At 35.9% G+C, this 21,036-nt stretch overlaps 4 protein-coding genes across 4 annotated transcripts; 2 read left to right on the top strand and 2 right to left on the bottom strand.

The window, feature by feature from the left end:
- Nucleotides 1-3,212: 3,212 nt before the first annotated feature.
- Nucleotides 3,213-4,930, bottom strand: LOC121257009 (classical arabinogalactan protein 9). The gene is given in 5 exon segments (XM_041157859.1): nt 3,213-3,475; nt 3,530-3,669; nt 4,228-4,383; nt 4,386-4,564; nt 4,567-4,930. Coding segments are annotated over 4 exon segments (660 nt in total). The 5' UTR covers nt 4,808-4,930; the 3' UTR covers nt 3,213-3,475; nt 3,530-3,585.
- Nucleotides 4,931-8,875: 3,945 nt separating this feature from the next.
- Nucleotides 8,876-11,122, top strand: LOC121257007 (zinc finger CCCH domain-containing protein 44). Its single transcript, XM_041157856.1, has 2 exons — nt 8,876-9,294; nt 10,727-11,122. Exons 1-2 carry the CDS (start codon nt 8,980-8,982, stop codon nt 10,844-10,846), a joined length of 435 nt encoding a protein of 144 aa, XP_041013790.1. The 5' UTR covers nt 8,876-8,979; the 3' UTR covers nt 10,847-11,122.
- A 458-nt stretch (nt 11,123-11,580) lies between these two features.
- Nucleotides 11,581-14,728, bottom strand: LOC121257006 (probable protein phosphatase 2C 63). Its single transcript, XM_041157855.1, has 4 exons — nt 14,184-14,728; nt 13,209-13,582; nt 12,229-12,465; nt 11,581-12,058 (listed from the first exon to the last, which is right to left on the bottom strand). The coding sequence occupies exons 1-4, from the start codon at nt 14,464-14,466 to the stop codon at nt 11,789-11,791; spliced, it is 1,164 nt and encodes a 387-aa protein (XP_041013789.1). The 5' UTR covers nt 14,467-14,728; the 3' UTR covers nt 11,581-11,788.
- A 2,962-nt stretch (nt 14,729-17,690) lies between these two features.
- LOC121257004 (leucine-rich repeat protein 2-like) lies at nt 17,691-20,328 on the top strand. Its single transcript, XM_041157853.1, has 7 exons — nt 17,691-18,062; nt 18,408-18,540; nt 18,680-18,751; nt 19,044-19,187; nt 19,290-19,361; nt 19,470-19,541; nt 20,071-20,328. The coding sequence occupies exons 1-7, from the start codon at nt 17,984-17,986 to the stop codon at nt 20,135-20,137; spliced, it is 639 nt and encodes a 212-aa protein (XP_041013787.1). The 5' UTR covers nt 17,691-17,983; the 3' UTR covers nt 20,138-20,328.
- The last annotated feature ends 708 nt before the right edge of the window (nt 20,329-21,036 follow it).

Raw genomic sequence — 21,036 nt, 5'->3', positions numbered from 1 at the left:
AAATTTTAAAAAGCCCCTCAACCTCAAGACTCAATCCCCCATGTGATTTCCTCGGCTTCTTTATTTTTCTCTTGAGATCTAGTTGCCTTTCACAAGGCATTAACTTTCGATTCTTTATCCCACTCCGGCCTGGTAATTTCCGATTTTATTCGTTGAAGTTTCTTCTTTGGGGAATGTTACGCACCGTGATGATGTTCCCGAGTGGTCAATATCACAGACTGCTGAGGGCCCTTAACTTTATTTTTTGGTGGGTGGAGCCAATGGGTTTGGGTTTATTGAGAGGCCTTAAGGAATTGTTTTTATTTATTTATTTATTTTTCATTTGAAAAACTTAAATCGATTAAACTCATCTTATATAATTAACAAACACTCTTTCGATTGAACACTTTTAATTGTCTTCCATTATCGCATCGGCCAAATAATTAGCATGAAATCTTTCATCTCTCAACTATTATAAGTCATTATTAAGATGTCCTTTGCTAACTCATTGATGCAGACCATCCAACAAACTTTTTATTGCAAGTGACAATAATTCATGAGTCCGTTTCCGTGATTAGCAGGGCGGAGGATCTAAACCTGAAGATTAGGCTTTAGAGAATTATTGTTTTCGTGAACTAGATTTGTATTTCAACTACTGTCCTAAAACTAGGTTCAGATTAGACAATTGAACCATCAAAACTTGAACCTCCTTGACTGCCTTTCTGGATTTATACTCAAGTTATAAATTTATTTTTATTATAAAATAGATATAACGTATCATATGAAACTATATCAATTCGTATAATTATTTTTATATAATTTATTTAGAAATATAACCATTCACATTTAGAAACGTATTTTAGTTCATCATCGTCAAAAAAGCAAGTCATGAAGTCTGTGCGCGCTTGCAGTACTAAAAGAGACAAGAACAACAATAAATGCTCTCTCTTAAACAAGAACGGATCTTGTTTTTGGAACAGTTTAGAATAATTGAAGATGATATCCAATATTCGAGAGTTACAGTTGTTTTTGTGAGAAATTTCTCAAAGAATCCGAAGCTTGACAAAATTTATTAAGTGCAGGTGGTGAAGGGCCTACTTTCCTTCTCCTTTCCTGGGTTGACAACCTTACAGAAATTTCTTGGGAAGAGAGATCTCATTTTCCTTCTCTCCTTCCATGTAGGGTTTCGATTTCCACTGCTTTACCTATTTTTCCTGATTTCTGAACATTCACACGAGGATTAAATATTGGTACAAGCATGACATTTCAGTTCAGGATAAGGAAGTCATGAGGATTTAATTCTCATCCTGCTTGGGACTTGGATCTACTGACCCACTTAAATTAACTTCAGTTCATGGACATGGACATGGACAATGATATGTAGCCTTAACCGTGTGAATATAAAATCACCGATAATTTTCCATAAAATGATTTTTCTTTCATATATTTTATTCTGCAAATTCAGCACAGCAGGGTTTTAGGAGGTGTTGGTGATTTGGTTGACATGTTGAGCATTTCAAAAACGAGTATATGTTAAGGTAAGCAACGAAGTTGGAACTCATAACTAAGAAAATATGCTCATACTAAATAAATAAATATCAGAGCATTGTCGGCAAAGGGTGCTTTTCAGAAATTTAATTTATTGCAGTGACTAGCTAGCTAAAGCATGGATGCACATTCCTGATAGTTTGCCTCTGCCATAGGGCTGAGTTACTGAACTAAAAATTTATTATACTTTACTAGGACCCATACTCTGCGAGTGAGAGTATCCCAGTCCAATTAACTGTGTTTGTATGGGTGTGCGCATGCAATCTCTATCTCTCTCTCCTTTTTTTTTTTTTTTTTTTCATATTTGTTTGTACGGTGTAAGTTTCAACCTATACATAATAAAAGCAAGCTGTAGGATAGCATCTTATTATGTTTTTGTTAATCTTAAGACCCATGACCGACCAATTCTGATAATTAAATCCCATATCTATACATCAAATACATATTTTCATGCTAACTTATGTGCTTCTACCCAATTATCATCGTACCCTTATGTCACACTCGCCAAGTAAACAATCATGATTGACGGGCGTTGAAGGATTGGAACAATGGTGGATGGGATACAAGAGCTTAAGGTCATGTTTGATTGTGAGATGATATGTGAATATTAATAAAATAATTTGTAAATTACAATAAATTGTTTGAATTGAAATGTTTTATAGGGTTTTGGAAAATGAGAGAGAAAAGTAGAATAAAAATATTATAAAATTAAATTAGTGTTATAATATAATTTTTATTTTGAAATTTGAAAAAACTGAATTGTTTTTTATATTTTGTTCTGAAGTTTGAGAAAATTGAAATGATTAGATGAAAATTTTAAAAATTAAAAATTAAAAAAATGTTTTCGAATATTGAGATAATATGAGATGAGATTTGAGACTTTTGCTATCTAAAGTGAGCCTACAAATTAATTGGGGCCATTTTGAATTAGATTGAGAACGGGGTTGCAAAGGACCACGTAGCCCTTAACAAAGATATAAAAATTCTAGGTTGCCCAGTGTGAGTCTTATGGGCCTCGCAAAGGGCCTTCGAGTGGTCCAGTGAACAAGTCGCCCCAATTATACTGGGCTGTGCAAAACGATAATGGGTTTAAAAGGCTCACAATACTCATTTGATATATAAAATGAAGACGTGGCCAGAAAATATATACTTCGGAGAATGAAGAGAGTAGCAAAAGCATGCCCTGGAACATGGTCGATCCATTGAGCACAAAGGCAAGCAGGAGCTACCTTTTTTCCTATTTGCACTACAACAAACACACGGCGCAATATTTTGCTGATATATGTTACTAGCAACTGATGACGTACTGCCACAGCTAGAAATCGCTCTGCCGAAGCAACAGACCAAAACTGACCGACCCTATTCAAGATTAATTTCCTAAGATTTTGAAGTGGATCGCTCTAACCTCCGCCGAGCTTAAGATGCATGTATATATAGCCATTGTTGAAACAGTGAGATCAATGGAGTTTGAATTAAGAGTTAATGGTTGAGGCGGCCTTGAGGCCAATTAGACCGATATGTGACCCTACACAATTCGTTCCACTAATTATACCATATTTTGCTTTGGGAAGGACTTGTTTTGTGTTCTAAATTTCTAATCCCAGCCATTTAATGTGTTTAATCTCTATGGACAACAAAGAGATCGACCAGGGTACTCTGAAAGATATGGGCCAGGAAGAAAATGATAACAAGAATAAAGAGACAATACTAATAATGTATTCAAAGTGATGATCAGGCAAAAACAAAAAAATAAAAATAAGTAGTAGTACTCCTTCAATAACCAATACAGAAAACTCCCCTCAATAATCTCCCAAAAGAATTCAATCAAATGTAAAGTATATAGTCCCAAATACAAGTACCAAGTTCCATAATCTGGTGAGGCTACAATGATATATGGCCGGTAAATATATATATATATATATATATATATATAGAGAGAGAGAGAGAGAGAGAGAGAGAGAGAGAGAGAGAGAGAGAGAGAGAGAGAGAGAGAGAGAGAGAGGCGAAAGTGATCGATAATGCGGAAATAAAGAAGAGAAGCCTGAGAGATGGATCGATCTAAAGCACCGACCAGAGGAGAGCCCACCCAAAGATCAAACTTCCTACCACCTTCTGAACGGATGATATCTTCTCAATTCCACTCTGCAATGCACCATGCAAATTAAGCTTTTTAAGGATATATATAGAAGATCACTAACAGAAGAATGAAAACATTTCAGCACATGAGAGGCTGGCCAGCCCTGACTCCGTGCTGTTTGAAAATTTTTATTTACGGATTTATTTATTGATACACAAAATATTATTTACACTCATGAAAACTTATCACCTTAGTCAGTATTAAAAGATTATATATTTATATTGTGAAAATTTATTTAGAGCAAGAATGAATGAACAATGAAAATCAGAAGTCTTTTTTGCTCTTCCTTTTAGGTTAAGGTCTTATAGACAGTGAAATCAATACACTTCGTGCTTCTTCCATGAGTATATAAACATGTTATGTTTTTGTTACTCGATACAAGTGTGCAACCCAAAATGGGTGGCCACAAAAAACTGGTTTTGATTGATTGGATTTTCTGATATGTCGTTTACTAGAACACTCAGAACTGCTGAATTTGGAAGCCACTGACCAGTAAACTATCACCGAGGTGCATTTCATCAGAGTGCAAACTGAGAAAAATAATGAAAGAAACAGAAACTTACGCCGTTGATCTGGGCTGGTGCGGGAGAGCTAGCTGCCTTGCTGGGCCCTGGAGCTCCCGTGGGCGGAACGGACAGACTCGGCGCCAAGGGAGAAAGAGCAGGAGCTTTCACCTTGTCCTTGCTAGGTGCGAGAGCCGGAGCCGTGGTGGGAACCAGAGGGGAGCTGCGAATGGAGCTGGTGGAGGGGTTGCTGGGGGTGGAGGAGTTGCAGGGGGTGGAGTGGCTGGAGGAGGGGTTGCTGGTGGAGGAGATGCCGGAGGTGGACTGGCCGGGGGAGGAGATGCTGGAGGTGGACTGGCTGGGGGAGGAGTCACCGGAGGAGGAGAGCTTACCGGGGAGGTGAAGCTGGAGGGGGAGTGCTGACCGGAGGTGGACTTGCCGGCGGAGGTGTGGTGACAGCCGGAGGTGGTGTGGTGGTCGTGGTGGGTGGTGGAGTAACTGCGGGAGGACTAGTCTGCGTCGGTGGGGCGGGAGTCGAGCTGGGAGGCGTAGCCGGAGATTGGCCGCTAACGCCGGCTATCATAATGCAGGCGAAACCAAAGAAGAGAATTGCCTTCCGACTCGTCATTTCTCTTATCATGCTTACCACTCCCTGCTTAACTGTGTGCAGATGCAGTACCGGCAGTAGTACTGCAGTGTAAGAGGCAAGAGCGAGTATAAAGTTTTATAAAGTTGTAACTTGTGTGTGTTTGAGATTAAGAGGGAAAATGGGAGGGGATTAAATAGGCGTCGTGCAAAGGCGAAGGTTAGGGCTTAGGGCCACTCGGATCCCTACACGTAACAAGGGAGGTCCGGATTCGTTCGTCCACGTAGGCTGATCGTCCCTACCAAACATATCCGATGGTGGCCCCCATCTGGTGGGAGATTGCGGGTCGGAGTGCCACGTTGCATCGTCTTTTTTATGGTTTCCATATTTTATCGGACTTTTTAACCTTGTCAGGTACGGGTGAAAAACACGACAGGTTATTTAACCCAAAAAGAGGAGAAAAAAAAGGAAAAGAAGAAAAAACATGACAGGTGATGCCGTGGGACCCTTCATGTGTTGTTGGAAGGTTGAAATCAAATCATACTAGGTTCAGCTCATTATTTACAGCACCATGCTGCCTTTGTCTCGGATTGTGTTTTTTCTTTTATTTATTTATTTATTTTTTTTTTGAAAATAAAAAATAAAACATATATAATCAAGCTTTTCATTTCACATATTGAAATTTGAATGCTTTATAGTTACCCATGGATAGGTTGCTCGATGGAAGTAGCCATTTCGGATTTAATGTACATAAATTATGGGTACGTTTTGTGGCTGAGGTATACTAAATGTCTCCTTGTTTTGGTGAGCTTGGCATTAAGTGTGAATTGAGGAGCATTAGGAACTTTGCAACGCTTCGGATTAAGGTTGTCACCGAAGAAGCTGGTCGGTCCGTTTTGATTGTTATGACAATCATGGGGCTGGTGGGCAACCCATCTTTTATTGGAGAAGATGTTGAGATTAATTGTTCTCAACAATCTTGATTGGGCTCACAATTATGGGCTTTTTGGAATAGGATTTGTGTTTGAATAGTAAGGTGATCTCAGATATTCTGTGAATAATAAAAAAAATATTAAATTATAGTAAAAAATATTAAAAATAGATAAAAAGTAATAATAAAATAATAAATAGTAATAAAGTGTTTTGAGAAGATTTAACTATCCAAAGGGATGTGCATGCTTCCATAGTGATTATGTATTTTTTATTGTTATTTGCCCTTAGTTAATACCAGGCTTGATGATATATTACTACAACAAAGTTTTCACATTCGAGTGCTAATTGTACAGCTTCTTGTTTTATTTTGTGGGAAGTTGTTGTTTTAATTCCGTAGGCTTTATCTTTAGGTTGTGTTTGATTGGTTGAGTGATTTCAATCCATCTCAAACTAATTACTTTTTTAACTTTTCATAAAAAAGTAAAATCCATCTCAACATATTTTATATATTTTCGTATATATTTCAACTTATTTATATTCAAACAAAACCCAATGAGATCTATAAAATGTTAATATTCACATCTCATTTAAGATCATCTTAACATCAAACCGAAAAATTAAGTCCTTATGCTTAACAGCAGTTTAAAGACAATTTTTAAGATAATACACATATATGAAAATAACTCTTGTATTTGAGTTTTGCTATACAACCTCTATCACACTCCATACTTCACATTTTTTAAAATTTTTTAATAAATTTTTTGGGTTTATTCTTTTTAAATTATTTCAAATTTTCTATTCATTATTCATATAATAAATATTTGATAAAAGAAAAAAATTAAAAAAATTAAAAAAAAATGTGGAGTGTGGAGTGTGAGGAAGTTGTGAAGATTTATTCTTTCCGAAGTTATTGTTTCATGAGTAATGCTACATACAGTTGTGGAGTATGCAAGTTTCATAGAGTCATTTTGAAAAAGTGAGATTTACTATTAAAAAATTAATTTTTTTCATATAAGTTTTATATTTTATTATTTTTTTCAAAATAACTAAGAGACACTTGTACACTCACAATTGTAACTATTTTTTGATTTGTTTTATAATACTATAATCCTCATTTGAAAACAGTGATGAGTGATCAAGGTGAAACGATTAGTGGGACCTGCCTTTGCATGGTATGCAACTTATACTAGCAGCTGTGATCTGTACACCAAGCGTCGAAATAACACAGCCGTCGAAATGTGTTGGGATGATGCAGCACGGCCAAAAATAAAAAAATAAAAAACAAAAACAAAAAGGTGTGGGCCTCTTGAGCTGTCACGCACGCCGTAATAAGTGCCTTTAATTATTGGCGCATTAAGGTTATCTACAAAAAAAAAAAAAAAAAAAAAAAAAGGTAAACTGAAATGAAAATTCATCTCTATTTTTACAAGAGATGATGTCATTAATTTCAAAAGACCAAAATTAATTTTATTAAAAACAATTAACATTTTTGAGCATATAATTTTATATTAAAATTTTTAAAAAAAATTGTGACGATGATCTCCACATTGCATGCAGCTTTAAGAGTAAACTCAAATATATATATTTTAATATAAAATAATTATTTTAATCAATTACATAAGTAGAATAATGTATAAAAAGTATATAAAAATAACTCTACGTAATATAATTCTATATATAATATATATATGAGAAAATTTGAAGTAAAGCTGTGTGTCGTACCATAATGTTATTGAGGACAGCTAAAATTTAGGTGGGTCCCGGAGCCCAAATCAACGTAGAGAAGAAGCAATAGGGACCCATGTAGGGTTAACGGTCCTGTCGATGTTTACTGGTTAGCCTCTTCCTGTTGGCCCATTTATTTCTAATGCTCACAATGACCTCTCCCCTACTAATTGAGCTGACTTTTATCTCATTTCAAATTTTCAACTCACAACGCACAAAAGGCGATTTACAAAATTTTATCAGCTGTGTTAAAGCATATCCTTTACGGGTCAGGCTCAATCACGAGGCCAACTACTATAATATGATGACTTGTCATTATATCTGTAACACATTTCTTCTGGTATGTTCCACTCGTTCATTTGAGATAGATGAAAACCAAACAGTTTGCATTTGAGACCTTTAAATATAATAGAGATAAACGCTAGTCTTATCTATAATAAGAAGGCTGCTATAACCATAAATAAATCAGATAAAACTCAATTTATAAATTGATTTAGTTTCATATGATATGTTAGATTTATTTTATAAATAATAATAAATATTGTGAAATATATTTCATATATTTATTGAGTAATACTATAAACAGTCGTGAAGTACGTAAGCATCATACAGTCGCTTTGAAAATGAGTGAGATCTACTATTAAAAAATTAATTTTCTTTAAATATGAGTCATATTTATTTATTTTTTTCAAAATAATTATACGATATTTATACACTCACAACTGTAACTATTATTCTTCATATTCATTTCACTCTCCCATTTGAGGCACTAAGTAAATGTCACACTTTCTATCTATCACTTAAATCATTTTTATTTTAAAAAAATGAAAATTAAAATATTGGCGAGTAATTCATCTCATTATTGTGGGATGAATATATAGGAATTCCTAATATTAAACCCGCTATTCTTTTCAGTTCATCCAATCTAATTGGCCATTGGGAGTGACCGAAAAGTTATCTAAAAAGCCGAAACTTGTAGTTGCACGGATTCGTTAATTAATGACATAACAACTCCCAAGGAAACATGGCCAGCCTTCATTCTAAGTGCAAGGAAGAGTACATATTGATACAGTTTCTTCCACTCACTTTTCCCTGAAGATTGGATTGCTCTCTCTAATATGGGCCACCACTATTTTTGTTGCTTTATGCTATTGTGTTGAAACTGAAGAAGAAAAGCCCACTTTATAACCCTAGTTCCTTATTTAAAATTTATTACACCAGGCTAGAAAAGTGAAACGGAATGAAATCTTGGCCCAGAACATTTGGAAGAATTACGGTCCATTTAACCTGAGCAGGGCCTCACAATAAACAAACATCGGCCCACAATGGAAGATGCATGACCTCAAGGATAAATTGCAATTGCTAAATGATTGGGCCCACTAGTATTTACAGCCCAAAGAAAAGGAGAATCTGACCCAAAAGATTGGTTATTTTCGTAATTGTGTTGATCAGGAAAAGCTAAGAAGTGATAAATTGTCTGGCGGGCTCAGAATTGTCTCGTCACGTTTGTCTCTCTCTCGCTCGCTCACTTCCAGACTTCCAGTCTATCTCTTCACGGAGCAAACGGCATGGCGACCTCTCTTGGCCTTGGGCTCTTCTCTACATCCCTCTCCAACAAAACGGCGTCTCTGACGGCCAAACCCTCGTGGTCATCCTCCTCTCCAATCCTCTATCCTCACCAGGTTCCTGCTAACCTGCGCATGGTGCGCACGGTGACCTACGCCACCGTTTCCAACGAAGCGCCCGGAAAGCGTGCACCCAGAGGCATCATGAAGCCACGACGTGTCTCGCCCGAGATGCAAGACCTCGTTGGGGTCCCCGAGATTTCTCGCACCCAGGCTCTCAAGCAGATTTGGGCCCATATTAAGGAACACAATCTTCAGGTTTAATTGAAAAGTTTCTTTTTTTTCCCTTTTAATTTCTCCATCATTTGAAGTAGTTGTTACTTTTGGACCCCTTCTTGCGGGTTTGAGATGGCTTTCGTTTATTGCGGTTTTAGATGGGGTTTATATTTGGATAAGGCTTTGCTGGTGCGAATGAAATGTGTGTTAAGTAACTTAAGTTGTTCTTGTTGTGCGTCATGTTGTTTGCTATTTTCTTAGAAAGCTTTTTGCATTTGAAATGTTTGAACTTAATGCGGTTTTACATGGCATTTTATCTTTGGATAAGGTTCTGCCGCGAGAAGAACTCTGGATAGTGGTTGGTGGTGGTGGTGGTGCTGAAGTAATCTGATCTGTATATATCTAGATTTCCTCTTTTGGGGTTTCAGATGGGTCTACGCATTTGGATAAGGCTTTGCTGGCACGAGTGAAACATGTGTGTTATGTTTGCGGTTGTGCCTCAAGTTGGTTAGCATGCTTTTTCTGAAGCGTTATGTGTGTTTGATGTGGGTTTTGGTTTTCTTTTTATTTTTTCCTCTTTGTTCTTTTGGGTTTTAGTTGGGTCTCCATTCTTGGATTACTTCTCTTGGCGTAAGTTAAATTAGGCTTTGATGCTGCTCTGACTTGGGTTTTTGTTGGGGTTATTTATGGTTGTATAAGTTATGTTGGAGATGGAAGGTGAGGTAAGTTGTTAATCTGGTGCTGTTTTTTCATCTTTTAAACTAAGACTTTAGTTTTGAAATCATTTTGTGTGTTTGGTTTGGGTAAGGCCGTAATAGAACATAAAAGATATGGATGTAAGTGAATCTCTGTTGCTACTATTTTAGTTTGGTTCCTAAATAGGTGTATCTACATGTATACTTCCAGTGTACCTGGGCTATGCCTACTCTTTGATAAATAAAATATCTTATTACTTATAAAAAAAAACTATTTTAGTTTGGTTCTCCCAATCTTTTATATGGATGTATCAGCTTGTTTGAGGCTGGTTTTTGTATTAGATGTGCATTTTTGAGCATCTCACTTACAGCGAGTACTTCTCTAGTTGTGTGGCAATTGGCAAAGGTCTGAGCCCTCTCCCTGATAGGCTGTTTGAGGCTGGTTTAAAATGTTTTGTAATTCTTGCCAGCAGTCTACAAGGATGTACATTTGCTTATACATAAAAATAATTGTCATGGCTTTGAAAGCTTGTTCTTCACATCTGAGCTGTCAGTAATGACTTCGGCAAAAAAGAGGAAATTTAAATTAGTTGAAGACGTACTGTTGTTAATGTTCCAAACAGATTCCTCTCTGGTGATGGGTTCACTGATACCGTGTTTAAAATTTCTCAGTTTTTTGCATCAATGTAGATTGCTAACATGAAATGTCATCTATGCTATGTCTATGTTACGTCACTGTAATTCGTTGGTGACTTGGTCATTTATCTTTATTCTTTTAGGACCCTGAAAACAAGAAGATCATAATTTGCGATGAGAAGCTGAAGAAGATATTTGGAGGGAAAGAGCGGATTGGGTTTCTCGAGATTGCAGGGTTGATTAGTCCTCACTTTCTCAAGTGAAACCAAGCATTCAAGAGGAACAAAGATGGTCTTTAGTGAAAGTGTTATGATATGAAGCTAATCTTTTGCGCTTGATGGCTGTGTTTAGGTTGATGATACGCCACTCTTTGCAACTTCGGTAGTGTTTTCAGTCTTGAGAGTATTTCAGGAGCTTTTAGTTCCAGGTTCTAGATACTTAGGCTTCTACTGCAATGTGAACTGTGAGGCAAGTTTTCGTTTTGTTCCACATCTTAATCTTTGGTGGAACTATATATAAATGAATTGGATTTTGGTAAATGTTCCCGTGTTATATGCCTGTGTGTTTGTGTGCGCCTTATGTAAAACTTGTTCCGCCTGCTGAGTATATTCTGGCCCTCCTGGAGTTGAGACTTCCCCCAACGCCCAAACATATTTGCTTCTTACTCCGGAAATTTGGAACTGAAACATTGAGCAATATGTACGATACAGGGTTACTCTCTCTCTCTCTCTCGGGAGTTTTTAACAGAACAATCAAATGAACTTGAAGTAGTAAATTAGGTCCTTTACCAGCACTGGTCCAAGATTTATCAGTAACCGAACGGAAATCTCGCCACATGAGGTTAGCCCACCGTAAATTGCTTACTCAACGGTGGAGAAGTTTGTATTTCACTTAAATCTGTTTAAAAAAAGAAAAATCACAAAAATTGGCGTCTCCTCTTTCTTGGATTTACTATCATCAACTCAAACAGTGAAGATCAATAACGAAGTCGAGAATGTGCAGCTCAAGAAATTCAGTTATGGCAGCTCGATCCCATCATTCATCAAACTCTATTATCTGTACCTTTCTCTATTTAATCCTCTCCTCCGGGAGAGGGAGAGAGAGAGAGAGAGAGAGAGAAGAACACGTATTCTACTACTATTATGTGATAAAAATATTTATCAGAAAAATCATTTGTCAGTCAACCTGCAAAGGGTTTTGTTTCTCTAGAAATCTTGGGGAAGCAGATTATCTCCTGCCTCTTTTGCATTCAGGGAGAAGACGTCAACAGGTGCATTGGTGGAGGAAACCGTATTGTGCTTAAACCTATCGTTTGAAGAACCTTTTTGGTGGTCAAGATAAATTACGATAACAGTAATATCATCATGAAAATGACGCCTTATTCCCTTTTCAATTTTCTTCAAGTCACCATATCTCATCTCTTTTTTCTTTGCAGCCTCCTGAACAGCAGCTCTGATCAATCTCTTAGCGATGCCCTGCATATAATAAATCAAATGAATGGACCGTGTCTGAATCACACGTAGTCAAACCCCAAGAGTAGCTGTCGATTACAGTCGGGGAAAAAAATAACTACATGTTGAAAATAAGTGGGGGAGAGAGAGACAGAGACAGAGCCAGACAGAGAGAGAGAGATATGGGAACTCACAGCTCTTGGGTTTTTGAAAACAATGTCTACAGCTGCTTCATCACTTAACTGTTCCCAGAGGCCATCTGATGCAAATATCAGGAATAAATCCTGTGACTTGAGCTTTCTAAAAAGGATTGAGGGCTCTGCTGTCATTACTGGTCGCTTCAAAGGAACGGGGTTTCCAAATTGCTGGAAAATTGGGTCTCTGTTAAACTCAGGTCTTTTCAGATAAGCATCACCGATAGATCTTGACACCTAAAAGAAATAAAAAATAGAATCAAAAATAAATTATAACAGCTTAACAGATTCCTTCATCAAATTATCATCTAATATTTGAAGGTAAAAACAGCAAGCAAGAATACAAACTTCACGAAATATTAAGTTCCACATGACCGACAAAGTTGAACAGGAAGAAACCAAGATAAACTCCCTTAGATCTTAGTACCATGCTCCATGAGGTCTTCATGTACATCTCATGCGTGGAAGACAAAGTACTTTAACTTCACTGCATGAGATGCTGGAATCGGCAGAGACAAATGCAACAGATATAACATGATATGGATATAACTGACAAAAATAGTTACGCAAGAACAGGGTTGGGGCAATTGTTCATGCATATAATGCTTTTGGCTAAGACTACAGACGTGCAGCCAACGATTACCCACCGCATCAACTTCTAACCACTTCAACATATAGCAGAAATTGAAGCAAAACTAGACTGTTACACCGTAGTCTGCCTTTGCCAACATCTAAACAGGAACTCTGTCTCTTCTGTCTGTCTCTCTCTCTCTCTCCGTCTGCATGTATGAAGAAAATTCAAAGAAAGTACCGAAAACAGTATCATTTTATCTGGCCTCAGCAAAATTCAAGTTTTACTCTACGCTGCAACACAATTGCTTTAATAAAAAAGACTATTACTAATTTGAACTCAAATACAAGTAAACTACTTGATACTATCAGGAAACAGAACAACTGTATCACAAGTACTCCCACCATACCTGAATTATTCCCTTAACCCTCCAAACTCCACGGCAATACACAACGATATGTGAATCATCGGGATGAAGTGCTTCCAGCTCCTTCCTCACTTCCTCGACTGCGACATTATGATCATTCGACAACCGTTCCGCCACAACAGAATTCTTGGCACTCTCCGTAGCTATCCGGCCAAGAACTGCTCTCGAGTCCCCAAGATTTGCAACATACAATTCATCGTTTGAAATTGCACCAACGAGACAGCATGACCCTACTGAAGCAATTTGTGGCCGTACTGGTAATGTTCGCTTTACCAAATGCAAAAATTCCTCCTCAGTGGCGTGAAATGCCTTCTTTATTACATCCACCGATAATCCACCTTGTTCAGTAGCAAACTCTACAATCACAACAATAAACTGAGAAAGAGACAGATGAAGGTGTCATAATGCAACCGGGCAAGTTCCAAACGTCCCTTTGGTTGCCATGAAAGCAAAGGAAAAGAACGGGAAAGCAAACCCAATTCGAGTTAGCATAAATACTTTAAATACATGCACAAAAAATCAGTAGAATCCGTTTTGTTACAGTGTTAAAACTCAAAAATTCATAAAATTGTTTTTTTTTTAATATAATTCTCGTTATTGGTCTTAAATTCTCTCACTAGTCACACACAAAACAGAGCCTATGTTCCCAGGGTAAAGACTTCCCACAGACCTACGAATCAATCATAAAAGTGCCAACTCAACCGATCAAAAATATATTCAATACATTCAAACAAGTATGTGAAGTTCTCTACTTTGCTCGGATCCTCGACAACCAAAAATTTCACACAAGGACAAAAACAAAAAACATCTATTCAAGTCCTTTCATTTCCCTCCTGCACCAATCAAACGAGACCTTATCAAACCAAGCGATCCTCATGAAACACATTTTTTTTTTTTTTTAAAGAACTTTTTCTGATAAATTCAACAAAGATATTGGGATTTTGGTGGAGAATATACTGTGCAAATAAGGAAAGAGGCGCTTGTTGACGAATAAGGAAGCCTCAGGGCCACCGTGGCCGTCGTAGACGCCGACGTAGGTAGCGGAGGGCGAGCTGAAGACCTGGCTATGGTCTTCAAGACTTGAATTGGCCTGGATTACCCCGATGGAGTAGTCCCCATAAGCATGGGGCTTGAGGTCCTTGTGCCAGAGAAGCCCATCGCCGCCCCCACCACCGGAGCCACAGCCCCGCCAACCAAGAAAGCAGTGTTCCAGCGGTCTGCAACACGAACGAAACATCATACTCGTCCCCTCCGTATGTCTCTGTTTCTTTGCCTTGCCCCCAGAAGAAAAGGCTTCTGACTTCTGTGTCTGTGTTGTTTTAGTTGGGGTTGTGAGATTGGGATGGAAAAGCTAAAGAGGCAGAGAGAGATAGAGAAAGAGAGAAATAGATAAAAGAGAAAGAGAGCGAGCACAGAGTGGGATAAGGAGAAAGCAAAGTCGTGGGGGTGGGGGGTAATACCGCGTCAAGAGGAAGAAAGGAAGCAGACCGATGAATGAATGAATGGCCGATTGACGCTTTTATACTCTACGCGTTATTTAGAAGTGCGTTTTTCGCTTTCCCATATCTTGCCGCACAAACACACATTAATGATGCAGACGAGGGGGAAGTCTGTGGAATTAATTAATAATAGTATATTAGTTTTTTTCTTTTTTTAAAAAAAAAAGAATGGAAAAGGAAAAATAATTAGTATGCAGAGACGATTTCCAAGATTTAGAAAAAGAGAAAAGGAAAAGAGTTTGATGGAGGTGCACAAGGGCAATGACATATTAAAGATGATAGAATCTCAATGGAAAGGGAATCTGTGTGGCGGCATATGAAGAGCGGTGACAGGAGCTGGCAATGGCAGTATTCAGAATATGCATATATTCAAAGTCATATTCATAGTCGTAGTCGTAGTCATAGTCCATTTTCCAATTATATCACTTTCATTTCTCTTTCTTTTTAAGTTTTTATATATTTTATTGTGAGGTTTCTTTCATGAAGAAGGTAATATTTTTCTTACAAGACTATGATTAATCAAACACCATTCACATTCATCTTCTGCCTATTCATCTTTTTTTTTTAATTGAAAATATTCCAATTTTATTGATAATTCTGATAATGCTGCCTATTAACCATACTACAGGAACAGACGACCCAACATTTCTCTTGACAACAACGAATTGTGCAACCACACATTTTGATCGTAAGAATAAAGTTTCTTTGAAACTCGTTTGCATTCAAAATTCATCTCAATTCATCATTATAATTTTTTTAAATTTACACATAAAATATAATAAATAATTCAACTTTTCCAAGTCTCAAAACAACTTTTTTAAATTTTCACACAAAATATAATAAATAATTCAATTTTTATTTTATTATTCACAAACCATCCCAACTCATCTCTGAATCCAAATCACTCCTTAATTACTGACATATTATTAATGCAGAAGGTACGTGATAATCTTTAGTATCAACTATATAAACATATGGAATCTTACATTTCATTTACTATTGTTTTACTATCCAGTTATCTTTCTTTTTTTCTTATTTTTTGAATCTAGATTAAAAATCTCAAAACACGATCTTCTTACATAATCTATAAGAAAATAAACTCCATCAACTGACGTAATTACGTAATTTTATTACAAATAAATTCAATTTTATAAAAATTGGCTCGAAATTAAAGCTCATAAAAATTTAGTAGTTATAAAGTTAAGCTCATAAAAATTCTAGACTAGAATATCTAGATTATGCAATAAGGTCATAAAATTTTTTATCTATATTCAAATAGCAAAAGGTACAAATAATTGAGTAATAAAATAATAATAATAAATGAGGTGTATAAGTACCATTATGTTAAATGTATTAATATGTTGATTTTTAAACAATAGTTATAAAAAAATCTACAATAAATAATATCTTTACACACCATAGATTTTTGTATTCTTTGATGTAAAATAAAACATTTTAATCATTTGAGAGTGTAGAAGGAATAATCTTCAAAGAAGAGAATAGACCTACCAAAGACGACTTTTTGTGCGTTGGGATACCAAATATCTCATCCTGAGATTGGAAAGTAACACGTTATTTGCAACGAGGGATTGCATTAGCCATTATTCACATTTATACTCTATATTTAGTTTTTTTTTTTTTCATAAGATATGGAGTAGTGAATAGAAATTGATAAATATAATTTTTTGTTTGCAATTGAATAATTATTATAATCAGCTATTATTCACTATTTCACACCTTATAAAAAAAAGTTATCAAATATAAATTATGAAAATAAATAATAACTATGTATAACAGAACTCTTTGCAATTTTGTGGATCAATCTCATAATCTTATACTTCATTTTACGCGCCTCTAAGTGGGCCTTAGTTGGCCCAATTATCTAGCCAACCCTTTAAGAAAGATTGGGTCATCCAAGGTAACTGTGTTTTATCCATTTTTTTTATGGAGATTAGAGCATTGGTATCGAACACATTAAACAAGTGTTATCTTTAAAATTTGATGAATTTATATTTAAAATTATTGTATTAGATTTAACATATATTAAAATCTTTAACTTTAAGTTATAGTACATTTAAGGTAATTTTTAAATTTGAAGACTAATTATTCACACTCTATAATTATTATTTTATTTATTTAAATTATTATTTTCTAATTTTGAGCCACAATATATTTAATTTGGAAAATAATAATTTAAGTATTAAATTAAATTATTAATTAACATATAGTTAGTGTAATTATAGAACATGAAAAAAGTAAATTAAAAATATTATTATTAAAAAATAATATTATATTTTTATTTTGACTAATCCAATAGTTAATTCAATGTGAGATTATGGCTAAAGAGATTTTGAATTTATAAAAAATATGTACTTTTCTTCAAATTTTAGAAATAAATTTGATGAAACTAATGTCAACGATAGAGTTTGTTCAGATTGACTCAAAGTTTCTGGGAAAATCTTGGCACTCAGCACCATCTGAATCAGATGGAAACTTTGTAGCTCCAAGCTTGAAAGGCTACAACCGCTTCACAAGTCATTGGTCTGAATATGAAAATTTTACTCAAAGGAAATGCAAAGAAAAACTCGAGAAAATATTGTGGACACGAGTTTGAACAATTCAGTGCAAAATTATCAAACAAAGAAAATGATATCACTTTGTATGGCTTTTTCTACACATTTCCATCCCCTGAATTTGTTGATATTTATTTCTCAATTAATAATTAGTTTGAGAAAATCATCAAAGAAAAATAATAAATACATATCATTTTTCTAACGTATTACACAATTATATTTTTAAATTATAGATAGTTTAGTAAAATATTTTATAAAAATAATATTATTTTATAAAAATATCTTCACTTTTAAATATATATTATTAAATATATTGTGAGATGCGTTGAACAGATATCATTACTCATTTCCAAAACCGAGGACTTCCAACACCCCCACCAAGTTCCCAAGTTTCTCATCGGTGGCCCCATCCAACACGGCAAGCGTGTCACTCACTCTCACTCACGAGTCACGAGTACGACCAATGCATGACTTTCCGCCTCCCCCTTCCAATTGGCCTGCATTCTCCCAAACAAGCTTCCGAAGCATCAATGCTCATTTGACTTGACTCCTTGACTCCCCTCCTCTTTCTTCACGCTTTACTCATGGAAATACGCGTTTCATTTCTTTGTTAGATTGTCTCTTTCTCTGCTCGTTAATCTTCAAGTTCCACCATTTCAATTCTTTCGTCCTTTCTCCGTCCGAAATGGCTCCTCTTTCCCTTTTCTCTATCCTTGTTCCGTTTCTTCTCTGTCTCACTCCCACCTTGTCAACCAACTCTGAAGGTGCTACTCTCGACCCCTTAACTTTTTTCTCTTTCGATTTTCAACTTTCCTTCTTTTTATCCATTTCGTTCCTTTTTTGGTTGCTGAAAAACCGAAGAGAAAGGAATGGAAAAGGAGAAGAAAAACCCTTTGAAATCTTGAATTTTATGCCATGACTCGAGAAGGAAACGGCTTGTTCAGTTTTGTACCGTTCGTTTCCTACTTTATTATGGGTTTTATGTTTATGGAATAAGTCTTTGCTGAGCCTCAAATTTTAATTTCGATTCTTTCTTTTTTTCCTTGGATATAAAACACAGTTTGATTTTATTAATTTTCTTTTCTTTTGTAAAATGGTTCTGCTTCCAGGAAATGCTTTGCATGCTTTGAGAAGCAGGCTCTTTGATCCCAGCAATGTGTTGCAGAGCTGGGACCCCACTCTAGTCAACCCTTGCACCTGGTTCCATGTCACATGTGACGACTCCAACCATGTGATTCGCTTGTAAGATTCCCCCTTTCATGCTAGTGTCAATTCCTATAAGATTTTTACATTTTTTTAGTATTTTTTGCATTCTCGTGAATTCCTGTCGTGTTGTTTGCTGTTTATTCTTACACTAGATATTCTTTGCTTTGAATTTCAGGGATTTGGGCAATTCTAATATCTCTGGCACTTTAGGTTCAGAGCTTGGCGATCTCAAGCATCTGCAGTACTTGTATTGCTCTTTTTCTTTCGGCATTTACACAAATTAGTTGAAATAATGTCTCTCTCTATCTCTCTCTCACACACACGCACGCACACGCACATTAATGCATTATATATCATATTGTTTTGCTTTTTAAGGTAGTTAGCTCAGCTCACGTTTTTAAGATTATTGGAAAATTAATCTCAGTCCCACTTTAATAAAAAAAAAAAAAGGTGTTTTAGATTTTGATATCAAATTTCCCATGGCCGATAGTAATTGAAAAATGAAGTAATTGGATTTGAAATTCTTTAATGGGCTGCAGGTTGCTGTATAGGAATGAGATAGGAGGTAAAATCCCAAAAGAGTTGGGTAATTTGAAAAACCTTATCAGCATCGATTTGTATGAAAACAGATTAGAAGGAGAAATCCCGAAGTCTTTAGCCAAGTTGGAGTCTCTCAGATTCTTGTAAGTATCAGTATCTTTCCATTGGCTAGCTAGATCTGAACTTCCAAAAATTACATTTTGGCTTGAAACTTGCATTTGATATGGTTTGAAACGATGTTACAGACGGCTAAACAACAACAAGCTAACAGGATCAATACCAAGGGAGCTCACTGGCCTCTCTAATCTCAAAGTTCTGTAAGTTTGATTCTATATATAAAGTAAAAAGAATATACTACATTTTGATTCCCTTAGTTTTCGTTTCTGATTGTATTGTAAGTTATGCTTGAATTGTTGATGATGCAGTGATGTTTCGAACAACAATCTTTGTGGAACAATTCCGGTAGATGGCCCTTTTGCCACATTCCCATTGAAAAGGTACCGTACCCGGTGTCATTCACTTCCTTGACCATGCCAGTTATATTTACCAGGCTACAACTTTTCATAGATAACTTGGAGATGATAGTGTTTTCCTAATTGCATTTATTTTTTCTTCGCCATGCATGGAACAAATGATTGTCTGGGAAAGCATGAAAATTTCTCTTATAATGGAGTTTCTGGATGAGTGCATATGAAATGCTAGGTTTAGCCATTTAGATAAATGTTTCTAGAAGGCCAAGACCTGCAGGGTTTTGGACCATTTTCCATCTCTACTTTCCTTGGTCACCAAATTTTGCAACCCATTACAAACATTGGGAAATATATTTGGTAATATTTATGTGACGCGACGATCTCTATAACTTTCTGCGTCATCTCAAAGTGATCCCAATTTTGATCATTATAAGAAATTTGTTTTGCAAAAGCTTGTCATGGTCCAGAATCTCTGGACTCAGTTTCTCAACTCTACGTATTAATCTACCATGAATGATGCTTTTAACTGTTTGATCCTCCTGGTTTTGTGTTTTAGTTTTGAGAACAACAGACTCAATGGCCCCGAGCTGAAAGGACTGGTGCCATACGACTTTGGATGCTGAAGCAATCTACTGCTACTCCCTGTTCCTCTGAATATTGAGATTGTAGAACTTATGGTCCGATAAAAGTAGCATACTTTTTATGTCACTCTGTCCATGTGTTGGCAGAAGAGTAATGATAGCAAGCAAATAAGATGATTGTACACTTGGAATCCTTATTTATATATATGAATTAACCTTTGTCGTTTGAACTTCATCCATGTACGAGGTAACGTTCTGAATCCGCTTAAGATAGTGGGTAAAAGTCGGAATAAAGCAAATATCTGCACATCCCTGTAGTCTAGTTTTTATATTTTGCCAACGAAAGTCGGAATAAGCAGATCCTTCTGCATGGCATCGAGATTCAAAGACAACGTGTTTCTTATATATATATATATATATATATATAAATCACAAGAAAATTGGGAGAAAAGAGAAGTACGTAAACCATGGCTTTTTAGTTGATTTGTTAATTAAGCTATGTAACATATAATAAAGATACCCGTGTCCGAAAAAGAGCTGTATTTTCAAACAAAATAGGTGTCAGGAAATCGACAGTGAAGCTGAAGTCCTGGGTGATCTTTGATTTCATTGGGAGGCAATTGCTTCTTGAAGAGGGCACGGCATCCATCAGACTCGCTGCATTGACAACCTTTCACATTCGCTGACTCGCTCGGGCTGTCAATGTTTTGAATATTGTTTGGGTCGAGCCATTAAAACGACATATTTTGATACTAACAACATTTGAAATAATTTATATATGAATAAATTATATATAAATTATAAATAGTTCGGTTTAAATTGAAGGTAAAAAAATAAATTTATAATTTAAAGAAAAAAAAGAAAAAAAGAAAGTAAAGGTCAATCTCAAATATCGGCAAATACGTGATGAAACGGTCGAAATTTTGATACAAAACTATGTC

The sequence above is a fragment of the Juglans microcarpa x Juglans regia genome, chromosome 3S (assembly GCF_004785595.1).
Source record: "Juglans microcarpa x Juglans regia isolate MS1-56 chromosome 3S, Jm3101_v1.0, whole genome shotgun sequence".
Classification (NCBI taxonomy): Eukaryota; Viridiplantae; Streptophyta; class Magnoliopsida; order Fagales; family Juglandaceae; genus Juglans; species Juglans microcarpa x Juglans regia.
This window is presented reverse-complemented; position numbering and strand designations above follow the sequence as displayed.